The following is a 27955-nucleotide window of genomic DNA, read 5'->3' on the forward strand; positions in this document are numbered from 1 at the left end:
TTGGGGAGTGAGAGCCCACCTGGGGTTCTGACTGGGAAGTGGGGTGAGTGAGGTGGGTAGTTTTCAAAAAGGAAACACTAGAAGAGCAGGCGGGAGGGGTGATGAGTAGCTCCAACTGGGGCATAGGGGATGTGAAATGCCAGTGACGCATCCGTGGTGGCGAAGCCAGGAGACAGCTGGCTAAACACTACAGATAAGGAGGAGAGTATGGAGAGGAACTAACATTAGCAAGTGGGGACTTTATTATGAGTGCTCTAGGGATGTCATTTCCTTTAATTCTGCTGACACCCATGTGGGAGTGTTCAGAGAGGTGAGCGAGTTGCTTAAGGACACAGACACAGGAAGTGGTAGGGTAGGGATGTCAATATAGACCCTCTTACTCCATGTTCAAAGTGAAAGACACATGGTACTCTTCTCCCATTAAAAGAAAATCACAGGGAGTTCCCGCTGTGGCACAGCAGAAACGAATCCAACTAGGAACCATGAGGTTGCTGATTCGATCCCTGGTCTCGCTCAGTGGGTTAAGGATCTGACGTTGCCATGAGCTGTAGTGTAGGTTGCAAACATGGCTCGGATCTGGCATTGCTGTGGCTCTGGCATAGGCCGGTGGCAACAGCTCTGACTGGACCCCTAGCCTGGGAACCTCCATATGCCGTGGGGGCGGCCCTAAAAAGACAAAAAAAAGGAAAGAAAGAAAGAAAGAAGGAAAGAAAGTCACAATGCCAGGTGTTACTCTTTGGATTTTGAAGGCAGCAAAATCAGCATTTGTGAATGCCTCTCCAGGTACTTTAGTGGGTGAAAAGCCAGCAGTTTTGAACTGGGGCCAAAACAAGAGAAAACTGTCCAGCTGGTCTAAGTCACCATGCACACAGCAATGCCACTTGACACTGTGGCTTCAATGGTGCATTGGTGTATTCTAGATGATCAGAATATTCTGTAGAGCCTGCCAAAAACTTTTATAGGTTTATGTATGGTAGAGACCCTCAGGGTTTGGCGGCATAATCATGCTTTCTTTAGGATTTGTCTTTTAAGAAATAGCTCTTGGCTTACTGCTGGGCATTGGTAATTACTATGATAACTATCGTCTGTCAAGCAGGTACAATGTAATAGGCACTATAGTAAGTGCATCTATGTTTTAACTTATTTATTCCTCTCAACAATGTGGTATTATTTTTTATCTCTATTTTATAGGTTTCCATTGGACTTTTGACTATAAGACACCAGATGACAGTGAGACTCTAGCTACTCACAATGAGCTGGAGGTTATCTGAGCCACCTGGCCATAAACCTGGGAGACAAGCAGCACAGACTAATGAAACAGAAGTGTATTGGGCCTGAGCATGACCTGAAAACATGGGTAATTTACCCAAACAGGTAGCTCACTCTCCTTCCAACTGACATCCCTCCCTCAGCCCACACCTATGGCCCATGGGGCATTCTCAATGACTAGCTTACCAGGAGAGAAAAAAGTGAGCCAGACAGAAGGAGACTGATAGCCCTGCTCTGAGGCATCCTGAGGGGTGGTAAAGAGGGGAAACTTTTCATGTAGGTATAATTTCAAGAGGAACATCTCAATGCTCACTTTACCTGAGCTAAAGGACTTGTGACTGCCACCTATTAGATACTCAATAAATAAGTTTTGAGTAAATGAATAAAGAATGAAATAACAACATTTTCTGGAAAGTAGTTCACAGTTGGGCTGGCTGGTTAGAGAAGCTGAAGAAATATGAAGGAGGAATTTGTGACAGGAAGACTCAGGAGAGATTATATGGGAGGGACCTGATGGAGTTGGTCCAGAGGGTGGGAATAACTTATGGAGGTGATGTTAAACAATTCAGTGGAAAGATGATGTGCTATGTGTGTGTGAGTCTTCTTCTCTAGAAGCCTGGTACTTGCTTAATGGCCTTAGGATAAAATACCCCAAGGGTGGGAACAGAATCTATATGTTCAACTATGTGGATTTGCCCTTTTCAAGGCTGATTGGGCTACTGTTACTCTTAGCCCTTGATAGGGTACAACACACCAGGGGCATTAGCCAGTGTTAGCTTGTAACAACATTATATCATACCCATTCTATCACAGGAAAGGTAGAAGAAAGAGAATTTGGATTTTCTCTCCTTGTACACCAAGTTTGCGCCATGTGTACACACACAGTACCCCACAGGATGCCGCTTCATCCTAAGACACTCCCTTTCCTGTGTGAGATGTAAGGCGATGGACTGTAGCCCACATCCTGCTGTCCTTATAAGACAGAGGAATGGACTATTGAAGACTCAGATACATCATGAGCTGAGAGATAAGGTTTTGTGGGGTTGGGTGCTATTTTACAGAAGGTGGTTTTACTCTGAAGTAGTGACCACGCAGCCAGTTGTAGTTCCCGACACAGTAATGCCAGTGCTATTTCTCAACAGAGCCAGTATACATGTGTAGGTGGACTAATAAGTACAAGTGGGAAAGGTGCTTTTGACTACAAACCCTGAAGAATCATTTGCAAAATCCAACCCTGAGATTCTTAGCTCTGCTTGCTTTAGGCTCTCATACTTCTATCAGGATGACAGCAATGGTTATACTGCATTAGGAGTTAATGTAAGTATGTGCCTTTTGGGGTTTATCATAACATGAAGTAAACAGGTAGAAAAGGAGATTTCAGGGCTCGCTGGAACAACTGACCTATCAAAGGGAAAGAGGACTGCTGTCATTTAATAGAGGTAGGGAAAAGTAAAGGAAATCCAAGGATTACCTAGGACACCTTCTGGTATCACAAGGCCAGTGGTAAAAGTCACCCTATACAATTCAGAATAAGTTAACCCATTGTGTAAAGAACTTCACACAACCAAGATGCTGGCTGAAAACAAAGGGTACAGGTAATGCATAATAGAGAAGAAAAATTATAAATTTGAATTATGCTCTTAACCATTTATGAAAGAAGGGCACATATCTTTGATCTGCCACATATATATGTATACATATACCACATATAAACATTTGTGTGTGTGTATTTATTTAAAGCAATTTTCTGTCTGCTTTCTTCACCTCTTTTTTCCTTACATTTTTACATGAGATATGTTTATTGGCAGAAGACTAAAATTTAGTTGAGAAAGAAAATTGAGATGGATCATGACAGAACTAGAGAATGACAGAGCAAAAAGATATCCCCTAGAGATACAGAATTTAGAGCTAGATATTGCAGTAAATGAGACTTTGAGCTAATTCCCTTTGGGAAGGAGATAAGCATGTTTTGAGTTGTAAAAGGTAAAATTGCACAGTGTTAGGAGAAGAAAAGTTTTTGGTAGTTTAAGTATACAAAGAAGGGTACATGTTGGAGTTCCCCTTGTGGCTCAGTGGAAACGAATCCAACTAGTATCCATGAGGATGAGGGTTTGATCCCTGGCCCTGCTCAGTAGATTAAGGATCTGGCACTGCTGTGAGCCATAGTATAGGTTGTGGCTCATCCATTGCTGTGGCGTGGCTTAGGCTGGCAGCTGTAGCTGATTTGACCCCTAGCCTAGGAACTTCCATATGCCTTGGGTGCAGCCCTAAAAAACAAAACAGAAAGAAAGAAGGGTACAGTTGATATTGACAATTAAAGTTATGGACTGTAAGAGACATTCTTTTTCTTTTTTTCTCAGCTTTTGAGCCCCCTTTCTCTTGTGAAGGAGTCCCAACCGTAAGCTGATGTCAGATACTTATTTTCCTAGCCCCCCTCTTCAGCTAGAGCATGAGCATTTGACCTGATTTCAGCCCACCACAAACTTTACTTAGAAGCCAGTGATGCAAAGAAGCAAGGCCTTTGGAGACTCAGTTAAGGCCATGAGCAATGGCAACCGGGCAGGAATCGGAACAGAGGTGTTGCCAACAGTGATATCCAGAGACAGCAGAGGAGGCAGGGTGAACAGTGGTAGCTAACGGTCAGTTGTGAGACTCACAGGGGTGACTGTAGAGGGAAGTGGGTTACAGTCCTGACTCTTTCTGATACTTTCAGCCTTTGTTATTCCCAACCATTTTTTGAGCTTGCAGGTGATTCTGTGAAGCTACCCAAGTATCTTTCAACAAAATATTTTTACTGCAACTAAAAATGAATTCTGTTGCTTGCAAATTAGAACCCTAGTTAATACAAGGGGACTGGACTAGAATCTTTCCAAGATTCTTTCCAGCTCTAAAATTATATGACCCTATAAAACTCATATTAAAATACATAAAGTAAGAAAAATAACCCAGACTGTAAACATGCTCCTTTCATTAATTAAATAGTTTAATGTAACCTGATAGTCCTCTCTCTGTCTGTCTCTCTGTGTGTAAATATATATATTTTTTTGCAGGGGTAGTGCCAAACAAAGGAAAAACATCAAGTGCCTAAAGCAATATTGTATCTACCACAGTGGTAGCATTTTGTGAAAGTTGCCATTACACCTCTCCCAATCTAGAGCTTTATACTTGTATCATTTAACCACAGCTGCTAAATTTCTGCCTACCTAGCCCTGCAGCTTTATAAAATCTTCCTAAACTTCATGCCTAAGAGGTAGTCCATTACCTGAAGTGCTTAGTAAAACTCCCTAGCTAAGGGTTGGGGATAAAGACATCAATGCCATACAGAGTGATCACTCCACTTTATTCCCAAATACTGTGTGAGGACATTGGAGATCAGAGCATCTCTTTGCAGAAGAGGGACAGCAAAACATCTATCTCCAGGTGTGAGTATACATGTTAAATGGGAGGAAGATAACGCAGTTTCAAAATAACCCAGTGCTCAAAGATAAACTTCCAAATGTCTGTGGATCAAGACAAAAGTCTGTGTTCCCAGGGAAGAGACTGTGAGATAACTTAGTCTGGAAATACCATAGCATCTAGCTGTTCTATTTGGAATTATAGCATCTGTGATCGTTTCCTTGACATGTACATAGGAAAAAATAATAATGGTAGGCATGAAAGGGATGTAGTAATGCTCATTTTGCATTAAAAATGTATGGATGTGTGTAAGTGTATGACTGGGTCACTTTGTTGTACAACAGAAATTATTGCAGCCTTGTAAATTAACTAAACTTCAATAAAACTTAAAAAAATCACTAATAAAACATATTATAAAGGGTTTCTGAATATTGTCCGCCCTCTACCAAACACATACCTGCTGATATTTCATTTTATGTCCTGAAAAAGTAACCGCAACAGACAAGTAAACTTGGCATATAGTGGAAATCCAGTAACTTTTTTAATGAGCAAAGATTTCTAAAATCCAAAACCAAAGTTGTAAGCAACAAAGTAAAAGCAGCCCAAACAAACTGCTCTATAAAAGGCACTCACCAGGAAGTTCCTGTTGTGGCTCAGTGCTAACAAACATGACTAGCATCCATGAGGACGCAGGTTCAATCCCTTTCCTCACCCAGTGGGTTAAGGACCCAGTGTTGCCCTGAGCTGCAGTGTAGGTCACAGATGCGGCTTGGATCTGCATTGCTGTGGCTGTGGTGTAGGTCAGCAGCTGCAGCTCTTATTCAACCCCTAGCCTGGGAACTTTCATAAGCTGCTGGTGTGGTCCTAAAAAGAAAAAGAAAAAGAAAAACAAAAACAAAAGGCTCTTTCCAATTGCCTGTGGTTCAGAAAGGGCCACAGATCTAAACTGGATTCTTGTAACTCAGGAGGTAAATCTCTGTCCAAGACCTTCAGAATGACCCCCCAGCTGAGCCATCCTGCCCAGTTGGTGCTCTGTCTGCCCAGAGCACACATTTGTTTGTTCATTTTCATATTCAAATGACTCTACATACTAGGTTTGGTCCATAAATTTCTTAGGCTCCCTCTGTCGATCATGCTTGCTAGGATCTATTCAAGGATTACTCTGGTTATGTCCAAATAATCTGTGTATCAATGTCCCAGCACATGAAAACACAGACACACATGTATACATGCCATAATCAGTTATGAGACACTGATAAGCAGGTGCTACATGTTATTGTCATTTTCTTTAGACAAAATTACCTCCATGGGGTGTTAAGACAGCATGTTGACTATCAGTAGTGTCTCTTTCAGCCTTTGATATTAATGCTCATTTGTGAAACTTTTATATCATTTAAAAGATAAAATAGAACAGTCTTGCTAAGAGCTATATTTGTTTAATGCCTCACAGTGATCTTTGGTTGACATCATTTGGCACAACCACTTGGAATGGGGATTTGGTTGACAGAGATTTAATGAACAAGAGCATTCCAACTAATTTGGGGAAATCTCATGCTGAGAAGCAAAAAAACATAACAAATGCTTGTCAGTTTCTGTTGAAGTCACTTTCCTAAACATACTCTTTAAAAATCACAAAGATTAGACTGTGGACCCACTTTAAATGTCCTTAATGACTTCTAATACAACATGCTGACTTTTGCATGTTGTTAAGAAAAGACATGGAAAGTAGAGAGAAACATCTGGTTTCACTACTTAGAAAATGCAATAACTGTCAATTCCCTGCTCTTGGCAAGCACCCCAAAACACACACTAGATTAAGAAAGCCAATTTGGTGTTAGGAAGGCAGCTGGCTCTCTCCTTCCAAATGGTCACCAGCATATTAAACTTCAAATGTTTGTTTTACAAGCTAGATAAAATTCTTCTTTTCAGAAACAATAACTAAAAACTAATGTTTGTTACTGTTAAACATGCTTGCACGCATGTGTGCACAAACATGCACATGCATGCATACACACACAAATGCACACACACATCCTGCTTAGAGAGAAACATGCAAGATTTTAGCTTGCAGAGGATTCTTAGAACTGACAAACTCCTTCATAAAGTTTCACCTACATGACTTCCCTGAACTATTTCGGTGAGGGGACAGCATTGGGAAAAGAGAAATCAGGAGCATTTCTACAAAAAGTGGAACTGTCTCAAGAACACAATAAACAATTGGAAGTCTATACTTCTGAAAGTGTGGGAAGAACTCTAGTTCTCAAATGTCTCTGCACTTCAGAATCCCCTGAGAATTTTCAAAAACTGTTGGGGCAGAAATCCCATTGCCAGCGATTCTGATATAATTGGTCTGGGGCCTGGCCTGGACCTCAGGACTTTCTAACACTTCCCAGGTGACTCTATGGTAGCAAAGAATGGAAAGTCTGCTCTAGTGTTACAATAGCATTGACCAGTACAGTACTTAGAGCCCGTTCCTTCTCTCTGCTGGCTGTGCCCAGCTTCAGTTTTCTGGTTATAAAATGATATCCAGGGGAACTACTTAGCTAAGTTAATCTGTTTTCAGAAACCTTTAAAATTACCTCCTAGAGCATACAGTTTAAAATATTTGGGGGAGGGATCAAGATGGTGGAGGAGTAAGATGTCATGCTCATCTTCTCCCACAAATACATCAAAAAACACCTCTACATGTAAAACAACTTGTACAGAACAACTACTGAATGCTGGCAGAAGAACTTAAACCTCCAAAAAGGGCAAGAAACCCTTGACATAACTGGGTAGGACAAAAGAAAAATAGAGAGAGAAAAAGAATCAGGTCAGGACTAGCATTCCTGAGAGGGAGCTGCGAAGGAGAAAATGAACCCACATCCTGGGAAGCCACCTAACTGACCGAGAGATCAGCCAAGACGGAGGGACCTCAAAGCTGCTGAGAAAAGCACAGCAGCTAGACTGAGGACAAAGTAGATTGAGAGCTGCACACCACAGCCTGAAACACTCAGGTGGGGGCTGGGTGCTGAGACTCAGGCTCTGGAGGTCAGCCCTGGGGAGAAGACTAGGGTTGGCTGTGTCGGGACAGCCTGAGGGACTAAGGAGACATGAGCCATGGGTGGGGGAGCAGTGTGCTATGGCAGAAGGAACCCAGGAGAAGGTCTGGGCCCTCAGGAGAAGCAAGGCGCCATTGTTGGGAAAGGGGAGAGGGAGAGGGGTGCACCGCCATGGAAATCTCCCTGTGCACACGTGCGTGCCTATGAACTCTCAGAGGGCGGGGTGGCTCTGGTGTAGGTTATGAAGCCACGTGCTCTGGCTAAGGGAGACCAGGTGCTTCTCATGCAGGCTACAGGTGGCCAGGAACCTCCTGTGTGGGCTAAGGGCAGTGCGGGGCTTAGTGCCACATGACACCTCTTGCGTGATCTAAAGGCAGCAGGGACAGACTGCAGCCACAGCAGTCACCTGGGAGGCCAGAGGGAGGTGTGGCCTGCCACCAGTGGGGGCCTGTGAGAGGGCTCCACCTGAGGCCCCAGTCACCTCAGGGTACCGCAAAAAAAAAAAAAAAAAAAGACACTGCAACCAAGCACCACATGTTGTTGCTCTCACCCTCCTGGGAACACAGCCACCCTGCAGCTGCCACTGCCAAACAATCTAGACAGTGCCCAGACACTTGATCACTGTCCTCTCCCAAGACCCTACAACTAGGAGCAGCTGGTCCAGCACCTTCTGCATGGGCTAAGAGGGATGGGGTGCTTCTTGCATAGTCTGCAGGTGGTGGCGGCTAACCACCACAGTTATCACTGACTCCAGAGGTGGGTGTGGCCCACCACCACTAGAGGTCCATGAACAGGCACCACTTGTGGCCCCAATCACCCCAAGGGTACCACAGAGGAGGGCACTGTGACCAAACACCACCTGTTGTTGCTCTTGCACCCCTGGGAGCACAACGGCCCTGCTGCTGCCACTGTCAAATGCTCCGGGCAGTGCCCACATGCTTGATTTCTGTCACTTCCCAGGATCCTGCAACTAGGAGCAGCCAGTACAGCACCTCCTGTGTGGGCTAAGTGAGACATGGTGCTTCTTGAATGATCGGCAGGTGGTGGGGGCGAACTACTGCAGTTATCACTGACTCCAGAGGTGGGTGCAGCCTGCTCTGAACAGGCACCACTTGTGGTTCCAATCACCTCAGAGGAGGGCATTGCAGTCTAACACTACCTGTTGTGGCTCTCCCTCCTCTGGGAACTTACACACCCTGCTGCTGCTACTGCCAAATGCTCTGGGAACCTTGTAAATGTGCCCAGGCTCATTACCACTTCCCAGGGCCCCGCAACTAGAAGTAGCCTGTGCCACCTTCCTGCAGGTCCTTTCTGCTGTTATGAGCCCAGCAACCAGGCACTGATTGCTAGCCCTACCCACTGCCTCCTTCTCCCTGGAAACACACTCAGAACCCTGGGGATAACAGCCTGCTAACATCAAAGAAAGACACAGCAAATATTCAAACTCCCACAGCAAAATAAATAGTAATACCCCACAAAATACAGAGGGGCACACTTGCATAGAAGTAGCCCTCCAAGACTATAGTTTCGTTTCTCTAAACTCACAGAAAAAGAAAAACATAAGCAAGATGAAGAAGCTCAGGAACCATTCCCCATAAAAAGAACAGAATCCACCTGAAGCAGTAAACAATGCAATAGATCTCTGCAGTCTGAGAGACACTGAGTTCAAAAGGGAGGTAGTAAAAGTACTGAAGGAATTAAGGCTGAATATCAAGGAATTAAGAGAAGATATGAACAGTAATGCAGACTCCTTTAGAAAGGAACTAGAAAATATAAGGAGGAACACAGAAAAATCAGAAAATTCACTTGCAGAGATGCAAATTGAGCTAAAGGCACTAAATAGCAGAATAAATAATGCAGAGGAATGAATTAGTGACTTGGAAGACAGAATAATGGAAATCACCCAATCAGGATAGCAGATGGCAAACCAAATGAAAAAACATGAAATCAATATAAGAGATCAATGGGATAACACAAAGCAGGGCAATCTACAAATAATAGGAATTCCAGAAGAATAAAAAGAAAAGGGGATTGAAAATATATTTGAAGAAATTATGTCTGAAAACATTCCAAATCTAAAGGAAACTGATATCAAGATACAGAAAGCACAGAGGGCCCTAAACAAATTGAACCCAAATAGGACCATACCAAGACATATTATAATAAAAATTGCAAAAGTTAAAGAGAGGATTCTAAAGGCAACAAGAGAAAAGCAAAGCGTTATTTATAAGGGAACCCCTATAAGGCTATTAGCCGATTTCTCTATAGAAACACTATGGGCCAGAAGGGAGTGTCAAGATATATTTAAAGTGCTGAAAGGAAAAAATTTGCAACCTAGAGTACTCTATCTGGCAAGAATATCCTTTAAAATAGAAAGGGAGGAGTTCCCGTCGTGGCGCAGTTGTTAACAAATCCGACTAGGAACCGTGAGGCTGTGGGTTCGATCCCTGGCCTCGCTCAGTGGGTTAAGGATCTGGCGTTGCCATGAGCTGTGGTGTAGGTTGCAGATGCGGCTCAGATCCCGCGTTGCTGTGGCTGTGGAGTAGGCTGGTGGCTACAGCTCCAATTCGACCCCTAGCCTGGGAACCTCCATATGCCGCAGGAGCAGCCCTAGAAAAGGCAAAAAGACAAAAAAAAAAAGAAGGGGAAATAAAAATTTCTCCAATAAACAAAAGCTAAAAGAGTACAGCAATACTAAACCCATTCTAAAAGAAATAATGAAAAGGCTTCTCTAATTAAAAAAAAAAAGAAAGAAAGAAAAAGAAGTAAGAAATAGGATGGAAGAAACCATAATTGGAAAGCAATCACTTAAATAAGACAGCATACAGATCTAAACATGAAGATGTTAAAAAAAAAAAAAAGACTTCAAAATCAGAGAATGTGGGAAAGGAAAGTAAGAAAATATAGATTCTTTTTTTTTATTTTAATAATGTGTTTAAGCCTATATGACTATCAGGCTAAAGCAAGCAGAAACAGGAAGGGGTTAACATACTAAAAAAACCACATTACAATTAAAAACCAGACATTACATTCACAAAAACTAAAAAGAAAAGTACTCAAGCATAAAATAAATGGAAATTATCCAACCAAAAAAAGAAAGGAAGAAAGGAGAAACATAGACTCAACAGGAAAACAAGGTTTAAAATGGCAATAAATACATATCTATCAATAATTACCTTAAGTGTCAATGGATTGAATGCTCCAATCAAAAGACACAGAGTGGCTGATTGGATAAAAGAGCAAAAACCTTCAATCTGCTGCCTATAAGAGACTCACCTTAGGGCAAAAGACACATATAGATTGAAAGTGAGGGGAAGGGAAAAGATATTTCATGCCAATGGACAAGACAGGAAAGCAGGAGTTGCAATCTTCATATCAGACAAAATAGACTTTAAAATGAAGGCCATAAAGACAGACAAAGAAGGACACTATTTAATGGTAAAAGGATCCATTCAGGAAGAGGATATTACAATCGTCAATATATATGCCCGTAATATAGGAGCACCCAGATACCTATAACAATACTATCAGACATAAAAAGAGAAATTGACGGGAATACAATCCTAATAAGAGATTTTAACACCCCATTCACATCAATGGATAGGACCTCTAGACAAAAAAATCAATAAGGCAACAGAGATCGTAAATGACACAATAGAAAAGTTAGACCTAATTGACATTTTCGGGACATTACATCCAAAAAAATCAGAATATACATTCTTTTCAAGTGCACATGGAACATTCCCAAGGATCAATCACATACTGGGGCACAAAGCTAACCTCAACAAATTTGAGTATAATTACTTCAAGTAACTTCTCTGACCACAATGTAATGAAACTAGAAATCAACTACAGGAAAAGAAATGACAAAAGACTAACTACATGGAGACTAAACAACATGCTACTAAAAAACCAATGGGTCAATGAGGAAATCAAGAAGGAAATTAAAAAATACCTCGAGACAAATGATAATTAAGACACAACCATTCAAAATTTATGGCATGCTTCAAAAGCAACGCTCAGAGGGAAGTTCATAGCAATACAGGCCTTCCTCAAAAAAGAAGAAAAATCTCAAATCAATAACTTAACCCACAACCTAAATGAACTAGTAAAAGAAGAACAAACAAAAACTAAAATCAGCAGAAGGAAGGAAATCATAAAGATCAGAGAGGAAATCAATAAAATAGAGATTAGAAAAACAATAGAAAGAAATCAGTAAAACCAAGAGCTGGTTCTTTGACAAGGTAAACAAAATTGACAAACTTCTGGCCAGACTCACTAAGAGGAGAGAAATAACCGGAATAAACAAAATAAGAAATGAAAAAGGGGAAATCACAACAGATATTGCAGAAATACAAAAAACCTTCAGAGAATACTATGAAAAATTATATGCCAACAAATTTGACAATCTGGAAAAAATGGACAACTTTCTAGAGTCTTACAGCTGGCCAAAACTGAATCAAGAAGAAACAGACCAACTGAACAGACTGATCACTAGAAACAAAATTGAATATGTCATAAAAGCACCTCCTACAAATAAAAGTCCAGGACCAGATGGCTTCATAGGCAAATTCTACCAAACATACAAAGAGGAACTTATACCCATATTCCTTAAGCAAATTTTCCAAAAGATTGAAGAAGAAGGAACACTCCCAAAGACAGTCTATAAAGCCTCCATCACCCCAATACCAAAACCAGACAAAGATACCAACAAAAAAGAAAACTATAGGCCAATATCTTTGATGAATATGGAAGCAAAAATTCTCAACAAAATCTTAGCCAACTGAATCCAACAACATATAAAAAAGATCACAAACCATGACCAGGTGGGATTCATCCCAAGTTCACAAGAATGGCTCAACATATGCACATAAATCAATGTCATACACCACATTAACAAAAGAAAAGTCAAATACCACATGATCATCTCAATAGATGCAGAAAAAGCATTTGACAAAGTCCAACATCCATTCATGATAAAAACTCTTACCAAAGTGGGTATAGAGGGAAAATACCTTGACAAATGCACAGCAAATATAATACTCAATGGAGAAAATCTGAAAGTCTTTCCACTAAAAATCTGGAATAAGACAAGGATGTCCACACTCACCACTGTTATTCAACAGAGTATTGGAAGTCCTACCCACAGCAATCAGACAAACAAAAGAAATAAAAGGTATCCAAATTGGAAGAGAAGAGGTAAAATTGTCACTGTATGCAGATGACATAATACTATATATAGAAAACCCTAAGGACTCCACCCAAAAATTACTTGAACTGATCAACAAATTCAGCAAAGTAGCAGGATATAAGATTAACATTTGGTTAGTACACAGAAATCAGTTGCATTTCTGTATACTAACAATGAAATATTAGAAAAGGAGTACAAAAATACAATACCTTTAAAAATGCACCCCAAAAAATCAAATACCTGGGAATACGCCTGACCAAGGAGGTGAAAGACTTAGATGCTGAGACATATAAAACATTAATCAAGGAAATTAAAGAAGATATAAAGAAATGGAAAGATATTTCACACTCCTGGATTGGAAGAATTAATATTGTAAAAATGGCCACACTACCCAAAGCGATCTATGGATTCAATACAATCCCTACCGAATTACCCATGTCGGTTTTCACAGAACTAAAACAAACAATCCAAAAATGTATATGGAACCATAAAAGACCCAGAATTGCCAAAGCAATCCTAAGGAACAAAAACCAAGCAGGAGACATAACTCTCCCAGACTTTAGGCAATATTACAGAGCCACAGTAATCAAGACAGTGTGGTACTGGTACCAAAACAGACATATACACCAATGGAACAGAATAGAGAACCCAGAAAAAACCCATACAACTATGGCAAATTAATCTTTGACAAAGGAAGCAAGAATATAAAATGGGAAAAACACAGTCTTTTCAGTAAGTGGTACTGGGAAAACTGTACAGCTACATGTAAATCAATGAAACTAGAACACACCCTTACACCATGCACAAAAATAAACTCCAAATGGCTGAAAGACTTAAATGCAAAACAAGACATCATCAAACTCCTAGAAGAGAACATTGGCAAAACATTCTCTAATATCAATCTTACAAATGTTTTCTCAGGTCAGTCTCCCAAAGCAACAGAAATAAAAGCAAAAATGAACCAATGGGACCTAATCAAACTGACAAGCTTTTGCATAGCAAAGGAAACCATAAAAAAAAAAAAGACAACTTACAGAATGGAAGAAAATAGTTTCAAATCATGCAACTGACAAAGGCTTAATCTCTAAAATATACAAGCACCTTATACAACTCAACAGCAAAAAAAGCCAACAACCCAATGGAAAAATGGGCAAAAGACCTGAACAGACATTTCTCCAAGGAAGATATACAGATGGTCAACAAGCACATGAAAAAATGCTCAACATCACTGATTATTAGAGAAATGCAAATCAAAACTACCATGAGGTACCACCTCACACCAGTCAGAATGGCCATCATTAATAAGTCCACAAATAACAAATGCTTGAGCAGGTGTGGAGAAAAGGGAACCTTCTTGCACTGTTGGTGGGAATGTAAACTGGTACAACCACTATGGAGAACAGTATGGAGGTACCTTAGAAAACTATACGTAGAACTACCATATGACCTAGCAATCCCAGTCTTGGGCATATATCTGGACAAAACTTTCTTTGAAAAAGACACATGTACCCACATGTTCATTGCAGCACTATTCACAATAGCCAAGACATGGAAACAACTTAAATGTCCATCAACAGGTGATTGGATTAAGATGTGGTACATATACACAATGGAATACTATTCAGCCATAAAAAAGAACAAAATAATGCCATTTGCAGAAACATGGATGGAACCAGAGAATCTCATACTAAGTGACATCAGTCAGAAAGACAAATACCATATGATATCATTTGTATTTGGAATCTAATATAGGGCACAAATGAACCTTACCACAGAAAAGAAATGCATGGACTTGGAGAACAGACTTGTGGTTGCCAAAGGGGGGAAGGATGGACTGGAAGCCTGGGGTTAAAAGATGCAAACTCTTGCCTTTGGAGTGGATAAGCAATGAGATCCTGTTCTATAGCACTGGGAACTATGTCTAGTCACTTATGACGGAGCATGATAATGTGAGAAAAAAGAACATATACATGTATGTGTAACTGGGTCACCTTGCGGTACAGTAGAAAATTGACAGAACACTGTAAACAAGCTACAATGCAAAAAATAAAAATCATTATAAATGAAAAATTAAAACAAAATATTTTAATACATTGAAATTATTACAAGGGGGACAAATGGAAAAGGAAGGCTATTTATTAAATTAAAAGAAACATTAATGGACATATGTGAAAGGCCACAGTTTACATCCATTCTTAAAGAAACAATCATTGGCAAATACTGAAGGAGAGTATATGTTAGCTACAAGTGAGCTAAACTTCAGAAAAGTTAGAGACCGAACATTTGAACAAGGATTTACACAATGTCTTAATGACAAGGAGAGAGAGGCCTCCGTGCATGGAAGAATGATCTAATTTCTGCTTGTTTACTCTGCAACTTTTTTTTTTTTCTTTTTATTTTCCCACTGTACAGCAAGGGGCTCAGGTTATCCTTACATGTATACATTGCAATTACAGTTTTTCCCCCACCCTTTCTTCTGTTGCAATATGAGTATCTAGACATAGTTCTCAATGCTACTCAGCAGGATCTCCTTGTAAATCTATTCTAGGTTGTGTCTGATAAGCCCAAGCTCCCGATCCCTCCCACTTCCTCCCCCTCCCATCAGGCAACCACAAGTCTCTTCTCCAAGTCCATGATTTTCTTTCCTGAGGAGATGTTCATTTGTGCTGGATATTAGATTCCAGTTATAAGTGATATCATATGGTATTTGCCTTTGTCTTTCTGGCTCATTTCACTCAGGATGAGATTCTCTAGTTCCATCCATGTTGCTGCAAATGGCATTATGTCATCCTTTTTTATGGCTGAGTAGTATTCCATTGTGTATATATACCACATCTTCCGAATCCAATCATCTGTCGATGGACATCTGGATTGTTTCCATGTCCTGGCTATTGTGAATAGGGCTGCAATGAACATGCGGGTTACTCTGCAACTTTCAATGGTAATTAGAAGCAGTGATTAAGGAAAGACCAAAAAATGAAGAGATGACCATTACAATGCCCTTACTTTGTACTTCTCCTGGTATGTATCTAACATAAAGAATACTCAGTAAATGGGAGTTCCCATCATGGCTCAGTGGTTAAAAAAACCAACTAGTATCAGTGAGGTTGGAGGTTTAATCCCTGGCCTCGCTCAGTGGATTAGGGATCCAACATTGCCATGAGCTGTGGTGTAGTTCACAGACATGGCTTGGATCCCGCATTGATGTGGCTGTGGTGTAGGCTGTCACCTACAGCTCCGATTTGAAACCTAGCCTGGGAACCTCCATATGCCCAGGGGGTGGCCCTGAAAGACCAAAAAAAAAAAAAAGAAAAAGAAAAAGAAAAAAAGAAAAAAAAAAAAAAAGAAAATGCTAAGTAAAGAAGGTTCTTGCAGATAATATGTTCAAAATTATCCAAAAACACAAGAAACATAAACACAGCTTACAGAGCTACATGTTGCAGAGACTAGGGGACTGTGCCTTTGGCCCCAGTTGGAAACAGGAGGAAGGTTGTACATTCAGAGTCCAGCTGGAAAGAAAGAAAGAAAGAAAGAACCACCACTGTAAAAGAAGAGAGAAAGTTTGGCTTCCACCAGTGGGTGGGAAAAGAAGGCTTTGGAAAAAGCGATTAGGAGATGACAAGGAGGCATGGAAACTAGAAAAAGAACTGGAGTGTAAAATTAGAGAAATCAGATAATACCAAATATAAACATTTTGGTAAAAACAAAGGAGAAGTGTACATGCTTATGTCTATTTTGAAGACTGCTATTTCAGTTACCTGAAAAGATTATCTTCTATTTTACACTCTTATATTTGGATACGTATATAGACTTTTACACGTTTCTCATTACTTCCTACTTTTCCCACCAATTTGAAGCCCACTGTCAAACAACTGATGAAATCAGAAAACTATGATTTGGCGTTCCCGCTGTGGTTCAGTGGTAATGAACCAGACTAGTATCTGTGAGGACACAGGTCTGATCCCTGGCCTTGCTCAGTGGGTTAAGGATCTGGTATTGCCATGAGCTCTGGTGTTGGTCGCAGTCACAGCTCAGATCTGGCATTGCTGTGGCTGTGGCGTAGGCTGGTACAGTTCCAATTTGACCCCTAGCCTGGGAACTTCCTTATGCCATGGGTGTGGCCCTAAAAAGACCAAAAAGTAAACAAATAAATAAAAGTATGATTTATTATTTGTAAAACTACTGTGGGTTTTTTCCTTACTATCAGAAATATATGCTCATTGTGGAAATTTTGGAAAACACAGAAATATAAAGAAGAAACTCAAAACTGTCCATTTCATCACCTAGAGACAAAAACTATTATCAAGGATTAGATTTCCTTCCAGCCTTCTTCTTTATATAGATATTATGGAGACAACAGTTTGCAAATATTAACCTCATCTATTTTATTTCTCCTGGATATCATGTTTCCCTATGGCCACTCCACTGGTGTGGAAAGGAAAAGTAGACGTTCTTAGGTACCAGCTCCGTCACTTTCTACCCTTTAGTGAATTAACTGTAACCATGGGCACTTATTAGAAACACTGAGGTAGCTATGGGAGAATCCAAGAATATGGGGCTAGTTCTGCAGTTACCTGGTAAAAAAAAAAAAAAAAAAAAGCCTCCCAGGGAAACCCTACATTTAGCATGGTGTCCTGTCCTGCATGACGCAGGAAAGGGAGGTGTTTAGGGATTACGTGAGAAAAAGTTTGCTTCCCGTGGTTTGTGCAAGGTTTATTAGAAGTATAAGTCATGTGCTGGGAAAATCAGGGCTGGCAAGACCTCGGAAGAGAGGACCTCAGGACCAGAGGCAACGGCAGGGTGTGTGGTCAGTTGCAGCATTTACACTGGCCCACATCCCAAGGCTCAGTGGGTCCAGTTATACTACCAGGAAATTGCATAAGGACCAAACCCTTTTCTTAGAGATAAGCAATAACAAGGACAAACTGGCAAGGACAAACTGGAAAGGGCAGTGAAGACCTTGAAAGATGCAAGCTGATGAAAAAAGTAGGGTTCAAAATTTATATAAAATATGACATTAATTTTATAACGGTGTCCAAATCTGCAGGTAGACCAGCCACTCAAACCTCCATTGTCAGGAGGCTGCTAAGCTGTATTGTGCACCTCCCTTGGCCAATATGGGATCCGCTAACATGTTTTTCTGCCCTTGAAGTGTGACTAGTCCAAACTGAAATCTCCTGAAAGTGTAAGATGTACAACAGATTTCAAAGATTCCATATGAAAATAATAAGTAAAATGTGTCATTAATAATGTTTATATTGACAACATATTGAAATGGTAATGTTTTTGGATAGATCAGGTTTATAATAGATTATTAAAGTCAATTCTACCCACAGCTTTTTACATCTTTTTTTTTCCCTGCTGTACAGCATAGGGATCAAGTTATTCTTACATGTATACATTTTTTTCCCCCACCCTTTGTTCTGTTGCAATATGAGTATCTAGACATAGTTCTCAATGCTACTCAGCAGGATCTCCTTGTAAATCTATTCTAAGTTGTATCTGATAACCCCAAGCTCCCCATCCCTCCCTCTCCCTCCCTTTTCCCTCGGGCAGCCACAAGTCTATTCTCCAAGTCCATGATTTTCTTTTCTAAGGAGATGTTCATTTGTGCTGGATATTAGATTCCAGTTATAAGTGATATCATATGGTATTCGTCTTTGTCTTTCCGACTCATTTCACTCAGTATGAGAGTCTCTAGTTCCATCCATGTTGCTGCAAATGGCATTATGTCATTCTTTTTTATGGCTGAGTAGTATTCCATTGTGTATATATACCACATCTTCAGAATCCAATCATCCGTTGATGGACATTTGGGTTGTTTCCATGTCCTGGCTATTGTGAATAGTGCTGCAATGAACATGCAGGTGCATGTGTCTCTTTTAAGTAGAGTTTTGTCCGGATAGATGCCCAAGAGTGGGATTGCAGGGTCATATGGGGTCATATAGCTTTTTACATCTTTAAATGTAGATAGTAGAAAATTGTAAATTATATATGTGATCCACATACTATTTCTCCTGGGTAGCACTGTCTTGTACCCTGGGGAAATGGAGGGATGAAGCAAAATTGTGCAGGATAGTGATGACCTTAAGAAGTGTCAGAACCTGAAGGCTGAGCAGCCATCCCACCCTTCCACTGGGGGTAGCTGCCTGACCTCCAGCACAGATCCGAGTTTGTACTCAACCTCTCAAGGAGATAGAGATAATCTGAAATGGACCATTTTGAAGTGAAAGAGCCCGAGATACTTTTAATTTAAAAGTTTCCATTTTTCTTCACTACCCTGCAGGAAGGGAGCTCATAAAGAAGTTGAGATAGGTTACTGTTCTTCACATATTTGGTCATCTGTGTGAATATTTGACCTTGTACAAGTGAAAGTCTTTTATAAAATTGACAATACTTCATACAATTTTTTTTTGTCTTTTTAGGGCCACACTCTTGTCATATGGAAGTTCCCAGGATAGGGGTCAAATCGGGGCTGTAGCTGCAGGCCTACAGCACAACCACAGCAATGCCAGATCCGAACCATGTCTGCAACCTATACCACAGTTCACAGCAACACTGGATCCTTAACCCACTGAGTGAGGCCAGGGATGCTGGTTGTCAGGGATGCTAGTCAGATTCGTTTCTGCTGTGCCATTATGGGAAGTCCCACACTTTATATAAATTTTAAATCTTCCCTTTTTAACCATCTTATGTACATTAATGTTACTCTTTTACCAACAAGAAAAGAAACTATATTGCCTTGTAAAACAGACTTAAAAAATAATGCAGAAGTAGAATATTACTCAGCAATAGAAAGAAAAAAATTAATAATACATGCTACCATAGGGATGAGCTTCAAAAACACTATGCTAAGGGAAAGAACTCAGACGCATTATCTTTATATAAAATGTCCAGAAAAGGCAAATATATTGAGACAAAAATAGATCAGTGCTCATTTGGGGCTGGCAGTGGGATTGGGAATTAATGCAAATGGGCATGAGAAATATTTTGGGGGTGAGGTAAATGATCCAAAACTGGACTATAGCAATGGTTGTACAACTATGTGAATTTACTAAAAATCATTTAATTGTACACTTAAAATGGAGAGTTGTGATATATGTAATCCTTCAATAAAGAGGTTTTTTTATGTTAAAAGTAGCAATGTTAGTGACTTTGATAAATCATGCTGAATTTTTGCACATTTTTATAAAAAGATACAGAAAATAAAGAAGTAGAAGAAATTGAAAACTATTAGCAACCTTGTCTTTGGCAAGCGCCCCAATATCTACCAGTTTATTGTTAGAACATTAACAATGAAATGTAAAATATTTAGAAACTTCATAATAAAAACATATTTCTAACCTTGTAGAATGTGGCCAAAAGTATACAGATAATAAAAACCTACAGCCAAATGAATTTATTAGAAAATAAAAGAGATTGAAAACAAAATAACAAAAGCTTTCAACCCAAGAGGACAGAAAAGGCTCAATCATATTCCAGGTCGTGTTTCTTTCTCAAACACCATCTCAGTGAAATGAATCATCATATTTTACCTAATCTGAATACTTCATAAGCATCTGTCATCTCTAAATGCCCACAGCCACTTCCTAGTTCAGATACTTTTTCTTACATAGGGACTAAATAAAATTTACAATGGGCTTCTTCATTTCTACTTATTCCAAAATAATTTTCAAATCTTCACTAGAAAAAAAAATCCCAAAACTATGGAATCTTCTAAAGAGCCAAAGAGAAGACTTGAGCTGGTGTTCTACTTTGGAAGGATGATCCTAGATTAGAAATTAAATTTGGTATATAGTTCTTCTCTCCTTCACAAAATTTCAGTGCAAAAAATAACAGATTTTTAATTGAAATTTGACTTAGTAGACAATATATTTTTAAAAAGAACAATGAGTGAACATTTGTTCTATCAGATAGCAAAACAGAATAATGAAAACAGCATGGTATTGATGTAAAAATATATATAGATTAGGTTTATTCAATCTAATCAAGAGTCCATATGGATATAAAAGCAAAATTAGAAGTGTAATATATAATAAAGGGTGGCATTTCAAATCAGTGGGAAAGATGAATCATTAAATAATTGGTGTTGAGATAGTTGCTATCAATTTAGACCAAAATGTGAAAGTCAGACACTTAGCCCATAACTTTCATAAAAATAAACCTCACATGGCTAAATTGTAGAAGACACATGGATAATACATAATATTTAAAAGAGTTAGGTAGGTCTATTTGCAGGTATACCATTTGAAGTTTGTGCTTTGCAAAAGTAATGCTCAACCAGATGTATAAATGGAGTATGACATCCAGCTTTGGCTTTACACATCAAGCTGTTTGCCATGGTTCAGAAAGGGACTCTTGTCTTTTCCTAAATTGTCTACTTCCTATAGGAGATCTATGAACTCTGCCACCAGAAAGGGGCACCTTTTCTAACAGGTGCAAAAACCTTATATGCTAGCAGCAACCAATAAATAGTAGTTAATAAGAGATGCAAGGATTTTTCAATATCTGCAAATCAGTATGATATACAACATTAACAAACTGAAGAATAAAAACCATATGATCATCTCAACATATGCAGAAAAAGCTTTTGACAAAATCTAACACCCATTTATGATAAAAGCTCTCCAGAAAGTCGGCATAGAAGGAAACTGCCTCAACATAATAACAGCCATATATGATAAATCCACAGCCAACATCACCCTCAACTGTGAAAAGCTGAAAGAATTTCTGCTAAGATAAGGAACAAGACAAGGATGTCCACTCTTTCCATTTTTATTCAACATGGTTTGGAAAGCTTAGCCATGACAATCAAAGAAAAAGAAATAAAATGAATCCAAATAGTAAAAGAAGAAGTAAAACTGTCATTGTTTGCAGATGACATGATACTATACAGAGAAAATCTGAGAGATGGTATCAGAAAACTACTAGAGTTCATCAATGAATTCGGTAAAGTTGTAGGATACAAAATTAATACACAAGAATTACTGCTGTGGCACAGTGGCCTGGGTCACTGCTGAGGTTGCAGTTTCAATCCCTGGCCTCGCATAGAGGGTTAAGGATTGGGCACTGCTACAGCTGTGGTGTAGCTCTCAGCTGAGGCTTGTATTCAATCTCTGTCCCAGGAACTTCCATACACTGAGAGGCAGCCAAAAAAAGACAGACAGACAGAAAAATAATACACAGAAATGTCTTGCATTTCTGAACACTAACAACAAAAGATCCAAAAGAGAAATTAAGGAAACAATCCCATTTATCAACACATCAATAAGAATAAAATACCTAGGAATAAACCTACCTAAGGAGGCAAAAGACCTATACTCTGAAAACTATAAGATGTTGTTGAAAGGTATGGAAGAGGACACAAACAGATGGAAAGATATACCATATTCTGGATTGGAAGAATCAATATAATCAAAATGACTATACTACCCAAGGCAATCTACAGATTTAATGTAATCCCTATCAAATTACCAATGGCATTTTTTCACAGAACCGGAACAAGAAAATTTAAATTTGAATGGAAACACAAAGACTCCCAGATAGCCAAAGCAATCCTGAGAAAGAAAAATGGAACTGTAGGGATCAGGATCCCTGACTTAAGACTATACTACAAAGCTATATTCACCAAAACAGTATGATACTGTCACAAAAAAACAGAAATATAGATCAACAGAACAGGAGAGAAAGCCCAGAAATAAACCCACACACCTATGGTCAACTAATCTATGACAAAGAGGCAAGAATATACAATGGAGAAAAGAGAGTCCCTTCAATAAGTGGAGCTGGGAAAACTGGACAGCTGCATGTAAAAGAATGAAATCAGAACACTCTCTAACACCATATACAAGAATAAACTCAAAATGGATTAAAGACTTAAATGTAAGACTGGATACTATAGAACTCTTATAGCAAAACATAGGCAGAACACTCTTTGACATAAACTATGGCAAAATCCACCTAGAGTAATGAAAATAAATATAAGCCAAAAGAACCTAATTAAACTTAAAAGCATTTGCAGCAAAGGAAACCATAAACAAAATGAAAAGATAACACAGAAAATGTGAGAAAATATTTGCAAGTGAAGAAACCAATGAGAGTAATCTCCAAAATATACTAACAACTCATGCAGGCAGGCCAATATCAAAAAAAAAAAAAAAAAAAAAAAAACAACTCAATCAAAAAATAGGCATAAGATCTAAATTGACATTTCTCTAAAAACATACATATGGCCAAAACCACATGATAAAATGCTTAATACTGCCAATTATTAGAGAAATGAAAATCAAAATTACAATGAGGTGTCACTTCACACCACTCAGAATGGCCATCATCAAAAAGTCTAGACACAATAAATGCTGGAAAGGGTTCAGATAAAAGAGAACCTTCTCACACCATTGTTAGGAATGTAAACTGGTACAACCAATATGGAAGTTCCTCAAAAAACTAAAAAATAGAACCATCATATGATCCAGCAATCTCAGTCCTGGGCATCTATTCAGAGAAAACCATAATTTTAAAAGATATATGCAACCCAATGTTCACTGCAGTACTATTTACAGTAGCCAAGACATGGAAGCAACTTATATGTCCATCCACAGAAAAATGGATAAATAAATTATGCTACATATATACAGTGGAATATTACTCAGCCATTAAAAATGAAATAATGTGATTTGCAGCACTATGGATGGATGCTAAGTGAAATAAGTCAGACCAAGAAAGACAAACATCATATGATAGCACTTATATGTGAAATATTTTTAAAAAAAGCTAATAATGAACTTATTTACAAAACAGAAACAGACTCAAAGACTTTGAAAACAAACTTACAGTAACAAAAGTGTACAGGTGTAGGTGGGGAAGGATGGATAGGGTGTCTTGGAATGGCATGTGCACGCTATTGTATATGGAATGGATATTCAATGGAACACTGCTATAGAGCACAGGGAATTCTACCCACTATTCTGTAATAATCTATATAGGAAAAGAATCTGAAAAAGTATGAATATGGGTATGTGTATAACTGAATCACTTTGTTGTATAGTGGAAATTATCACAATATTGTAAATCAACTATACTTCAATAAAACATTTAAATGGAGAAAAATAAAACTACCTCATAGGATTTTTCTGAGGAGTAAACAAAAATAATAATAGGTAATTTGTAAACACATAATTTTTTTATATAAGTGGTTGCTATAAACTGAATATGTTCCTCCAAAATTCACTTAATCCTTGCAACGATCCTATGAAGTAGATATATTTATGTCTTCATTGCAAAAGTGAAGAAACTGAAATATAGAAAAGCTAAATAACTTACCCAATGGTCACAGAGCTATAGGATAGAGCCAGGATACTAATGTTAACAACCTGATTCTAGAACCTTCTCTTGCAACCTCTCTGGCATACTGAGAAGTGAAAACAGGGCATTAGGAAATTAGAAGGTTAGTGGAAACTTAGGCAAAAATAGTTTCAAATAAAATGATGAGGACAAAGGATAGCTTATAAGAGACTGAAACAGGCAATGTAATGAATAGATAAAATGAATTTCTGTAACTCTTTATTATGTTTAACTGCATGAAACTGCCAATACTTAAACCAGTTTTGACCAACTCAAATGGAATTTTCTCATGGTTTAACCTAATATACGTGCTAATTTATGAGTATAGTTTTCAAGAAACTTAACTTTAGAATTAAAAAGTAGGAAAAGGAAATAACAGTTTTCAAACTCTCAAGGCTACATGTACCTGTGTTTTTTAACAGATCTGAAAATTGCTTCAAGCCATCTCATTCTGACAGGAGAAAAATGTGCCTACAGTTAAAATATCAAACATGAGATTTGTGAATTGTATTTCAGTAGTAGAGGAAAATGTTTTAACCAATCAACCACATTTCTTAACATCGAGATACTTACAAAAGAATACATCTGGTTATTGTCAGAAGCAGAAGCTACCAGCACTTTCTACATGTTAAATTCTCTCTCTAAATCTCAAATTGAGAGCTATGATTTTATCTACAATATCATCCAAAATTTTCTGAGAATTATTTTCTGATACATTACCTGGATATTTTAGTGACCTTCCTCACTGATTTCCATTGGCATGCAAGGACTAGATTCATAATTATCTGAATCTACAACATTTCACATGAGTTGAATATACTGATTATAGATCTTCAAAAGCTGATAGATAGCTTTTATCTCAGAGGTTATCCAGTTAATTTTACAAAGGACAAAACAGAGCCATGTAGAGGTTAAATGAATGACTTTCCCCAGGTCATACACTATTCAGAGAAGATTTAATTCTGAAACCCTCACCTCCCAATTTCTAGTTCTTAGTATACTTTTTACTATGTGGTACCTATTTTTTTCTCCTGTTATGTAATGCAGGCCAATCTCATTTTCTTTTTCTTCTTTTCAACTGGATTTCTCAGTCAGCCAACCTTTATAATTATTGCAAGAAGAAGCAACAGGCTGAAATGGCTTGGTAAGCCAAGAAACTTTCTGGCTATGAGGGAGATTCCACTAGAAGTACGTCTCCTAGATGCTGGTACTTCACTTCTGTTCCTTTTTCCCACCCCTTTTAATTCCTGTGACTCTCTTTTGTTTCCCCAGGATAGTTTCAGACTCTAAAACAAGCCTTTTGACCTCCACCTTTGCCTTACCTTTAGTATTTAGCTGCTTGTGGGTTTCTGCCCCATGGCCTGGTATTCTGGTATTCATGGCCTTCTGGTATTCTCTTATATCTTGGATTGTTTAACTGATTTCTCATTGATTGTTTCACCTCTTAGCCTTGAGCTCTAGCTTTGCTATATTCTTGGTTTTCTTCATAAGCGATTAAACGCAATTATAAATCCAGTGATACCTGATTTTTCTTGGTAAAATCATATGAATTTTACCAAGAAAGCCATTGGGAATTGCCTTGTCTGTGTGAAATCCCTGATTTACTCTGCAAGCTTGGTGACTGGAGTTTGAAATAACTCCTGTGGGTCACAAAGGAAGCTTCCTTGATATAAGTAAATCTTGTTATAGAAAACGGTTATGTCGTCCTAAGTTATGTATCAGTCTACAATGCAATTTTTATTAGTTTAGTAGACTTCATTTTTTAGAGCAGTTTTAGGTTCACAGCAAAACTGAGTGGAAAGTACAAAGAGTTCTGGGCATTTTTTTTTAATTGACTAGCTGTAAAGAAAACTTACTGTGATTTATGTTACAAGATGAACTATTTTTAATTTATTATTTGAGAAAATCTACTCAGGAGCTAGCTAAACTAGATAACTATGCCATTGTCTCTTGGCTTCAGATACAGCCTTCATTGTCTGCCCCATGAAAATAGAGGTGGACCCTGTAACTCTTTCTGCTTTGCAGCTGGTACAGGGCTTAGCCATGTCAGAAAAAGATGCTGGAGGGATGCTGAAGAAGGAAGGGCCCTTCCTTCTTAGCTGCAGTGTTAACTCCTTCTCGCTCCTGCTTTGCGGCTGCCAGCAGCGATGTGTGAGGGACACCCAGTGGTGCCTGTGCCCATGGAGTTCCATTGTACCCCATGGACAGTTTTCCATCACATTTCTGAGGCACTCCCATGGTCAGATTCCCACCAAATCTTCCAAGCGCAAGCATTGCAGTGGTTGACTTCCAGCTTTGGCCTCCTGTGCCCAAGTAGAGTGTTTCCTGCTTGCTCAGTGACTGGAAACATATTCTGGATGAGCCCATCCAAGAACCATGCAATGGGCCACAGCTATACCTTCTACAATGAGGTCTGAATCTCAACAGAGAAGGTGGCCCCACTTCCAAATTTGTTTCTTCCATGAGGACCCTCCTTCAACCCTGGGGTATTCTTTAAAGTTCTCTTTATCCCTTAATAAAACAGAATTTGTTAGAATTAATAATTCTGTTTTTTTTCTTTTTTTTAGGACCACGCCTATAGCATATAGACGTTCCCAGGCTTGGGGTCAAATTTGAGCTGCAACCGTAGGCCTAAGCCATAGCCACAGCAATGCAGGAGCCAAGTTGCATCTGTGACTGACACTGCAGCTTATAGCGACACTAGATCCTTAACCCACTGAGCGGGGCCAGGGATCAAACCCACATCCTCATAGACACTATGTTGGGTTTTTAACCAACTAAGCCACAACATGGAACTCCTAGAATTAATAATTCTTTATCTTAAACTTTCCCTATTCAAATTACTACATTGTCTCCATCTCCTCACTGACCCTGATTGATATAGTAACCTTGGGAAAAATAATTTTAATTTTTTAGGGCATTCATTCATAAAATGAGGAAACTGGGTTAGCTGATCTCAAATGTCCTTTTCAGCTCTAAAATCACATCATTCTAGGGAATTCAGGGTTTTTCCTATATCAGGTACATCTGAAGTATACTAGAATGAATACCATACTGCACGGTATAATCATGTATTCTCAGCCTCGGTCTTTGTAAATGGGTCTCCCTTTTTATCCGAATAATGGTTTCCTCCTTCTGGGTCAAAATATTAAGTCATATCAGAAGCCAGAATTATTACATGTACACGGTAGGCAATCAAACACTATAAAATCCTCTGTGAGGATATTAACTAGGAAGCTATCTAAGAAACAAAATGAAAAACTAGAGAGTCATATATGAATATGAGAGTTTAAAAAAACATTACATTATTCTATCCATTTGTGAATATAACTCTTGCAAGGACACATTACATATAGAGAAATGCCCTCTGATATTTATGCTAACACATTACAGAAGATTCCATTCACCTAACACATTATGGAAGACCTTCATTACCACACAATTTAAATTTTTCTTTTACCTTTCTCTGTCTTTTACTGACTGTTCAGCCATTAATTTCTTCAGTTCTTCAAGACGCTGAAGATCTCTCATTTCCATTTCTTGCCATTTCTGTTCTTTTTTAGCCCAGTATTGTCTTATCTATGGTATAAATATTACATAAAATTTAAATTAACAGCAGATATAGAAAAACAAGGAACAAAGGTATAACAATATTATCCACTGGTTCACTTAGCAAAGACTGAATTTGAATGGCACCTCGTCTTTTTGGTCTCTT

At 38.8% G+C, this 27955-nt stretch overlaps 1 protein-coding gene across 4 annotated transcripts in view; it reads right to left on the reverse strand.

Annotated features, from left to right (window-relative positions):
* CCDC148 (coiled-coil domain containing 148) overlaps positions 1-27955 on the reverse strand; it is a 362700-nt gene that overhangs the window by 131955 nt on the left and 202790 nt on the right. For all 4 annotated transcript variants that reach the window (XR_002339474.1, XM_021076461.1, XM_021076460.1 and 1 more), the window contains one exon: positions 27701-27819. Coding sequence is in view for 3 of the 4 variants with exons in the window: in XM_021076461.1 (XP_020932120.1) it covers positions 27701-27819 (119 nt within the window). In the remaining variant the exon portion in view is untranslated. The remainder of the gene's footprint in view (positions 1-27700; positions 27820-27955) is intronic.

The sequence above is a fragment of the Sus scrofa genome, chromosome 15 (genome assembly GCF_000003025.6).
Source record: "Sus scrofa isolate TJ Tabasco breed Duroc chromosome 15, Sscrofa11.1, whole genome shotgun sequence".
Lineage (NCBI taxonomy): Eukaryota > Metazoa > Chordata > Mammalia > Artiodactyla > Suidae > Sus > Sus scrofa.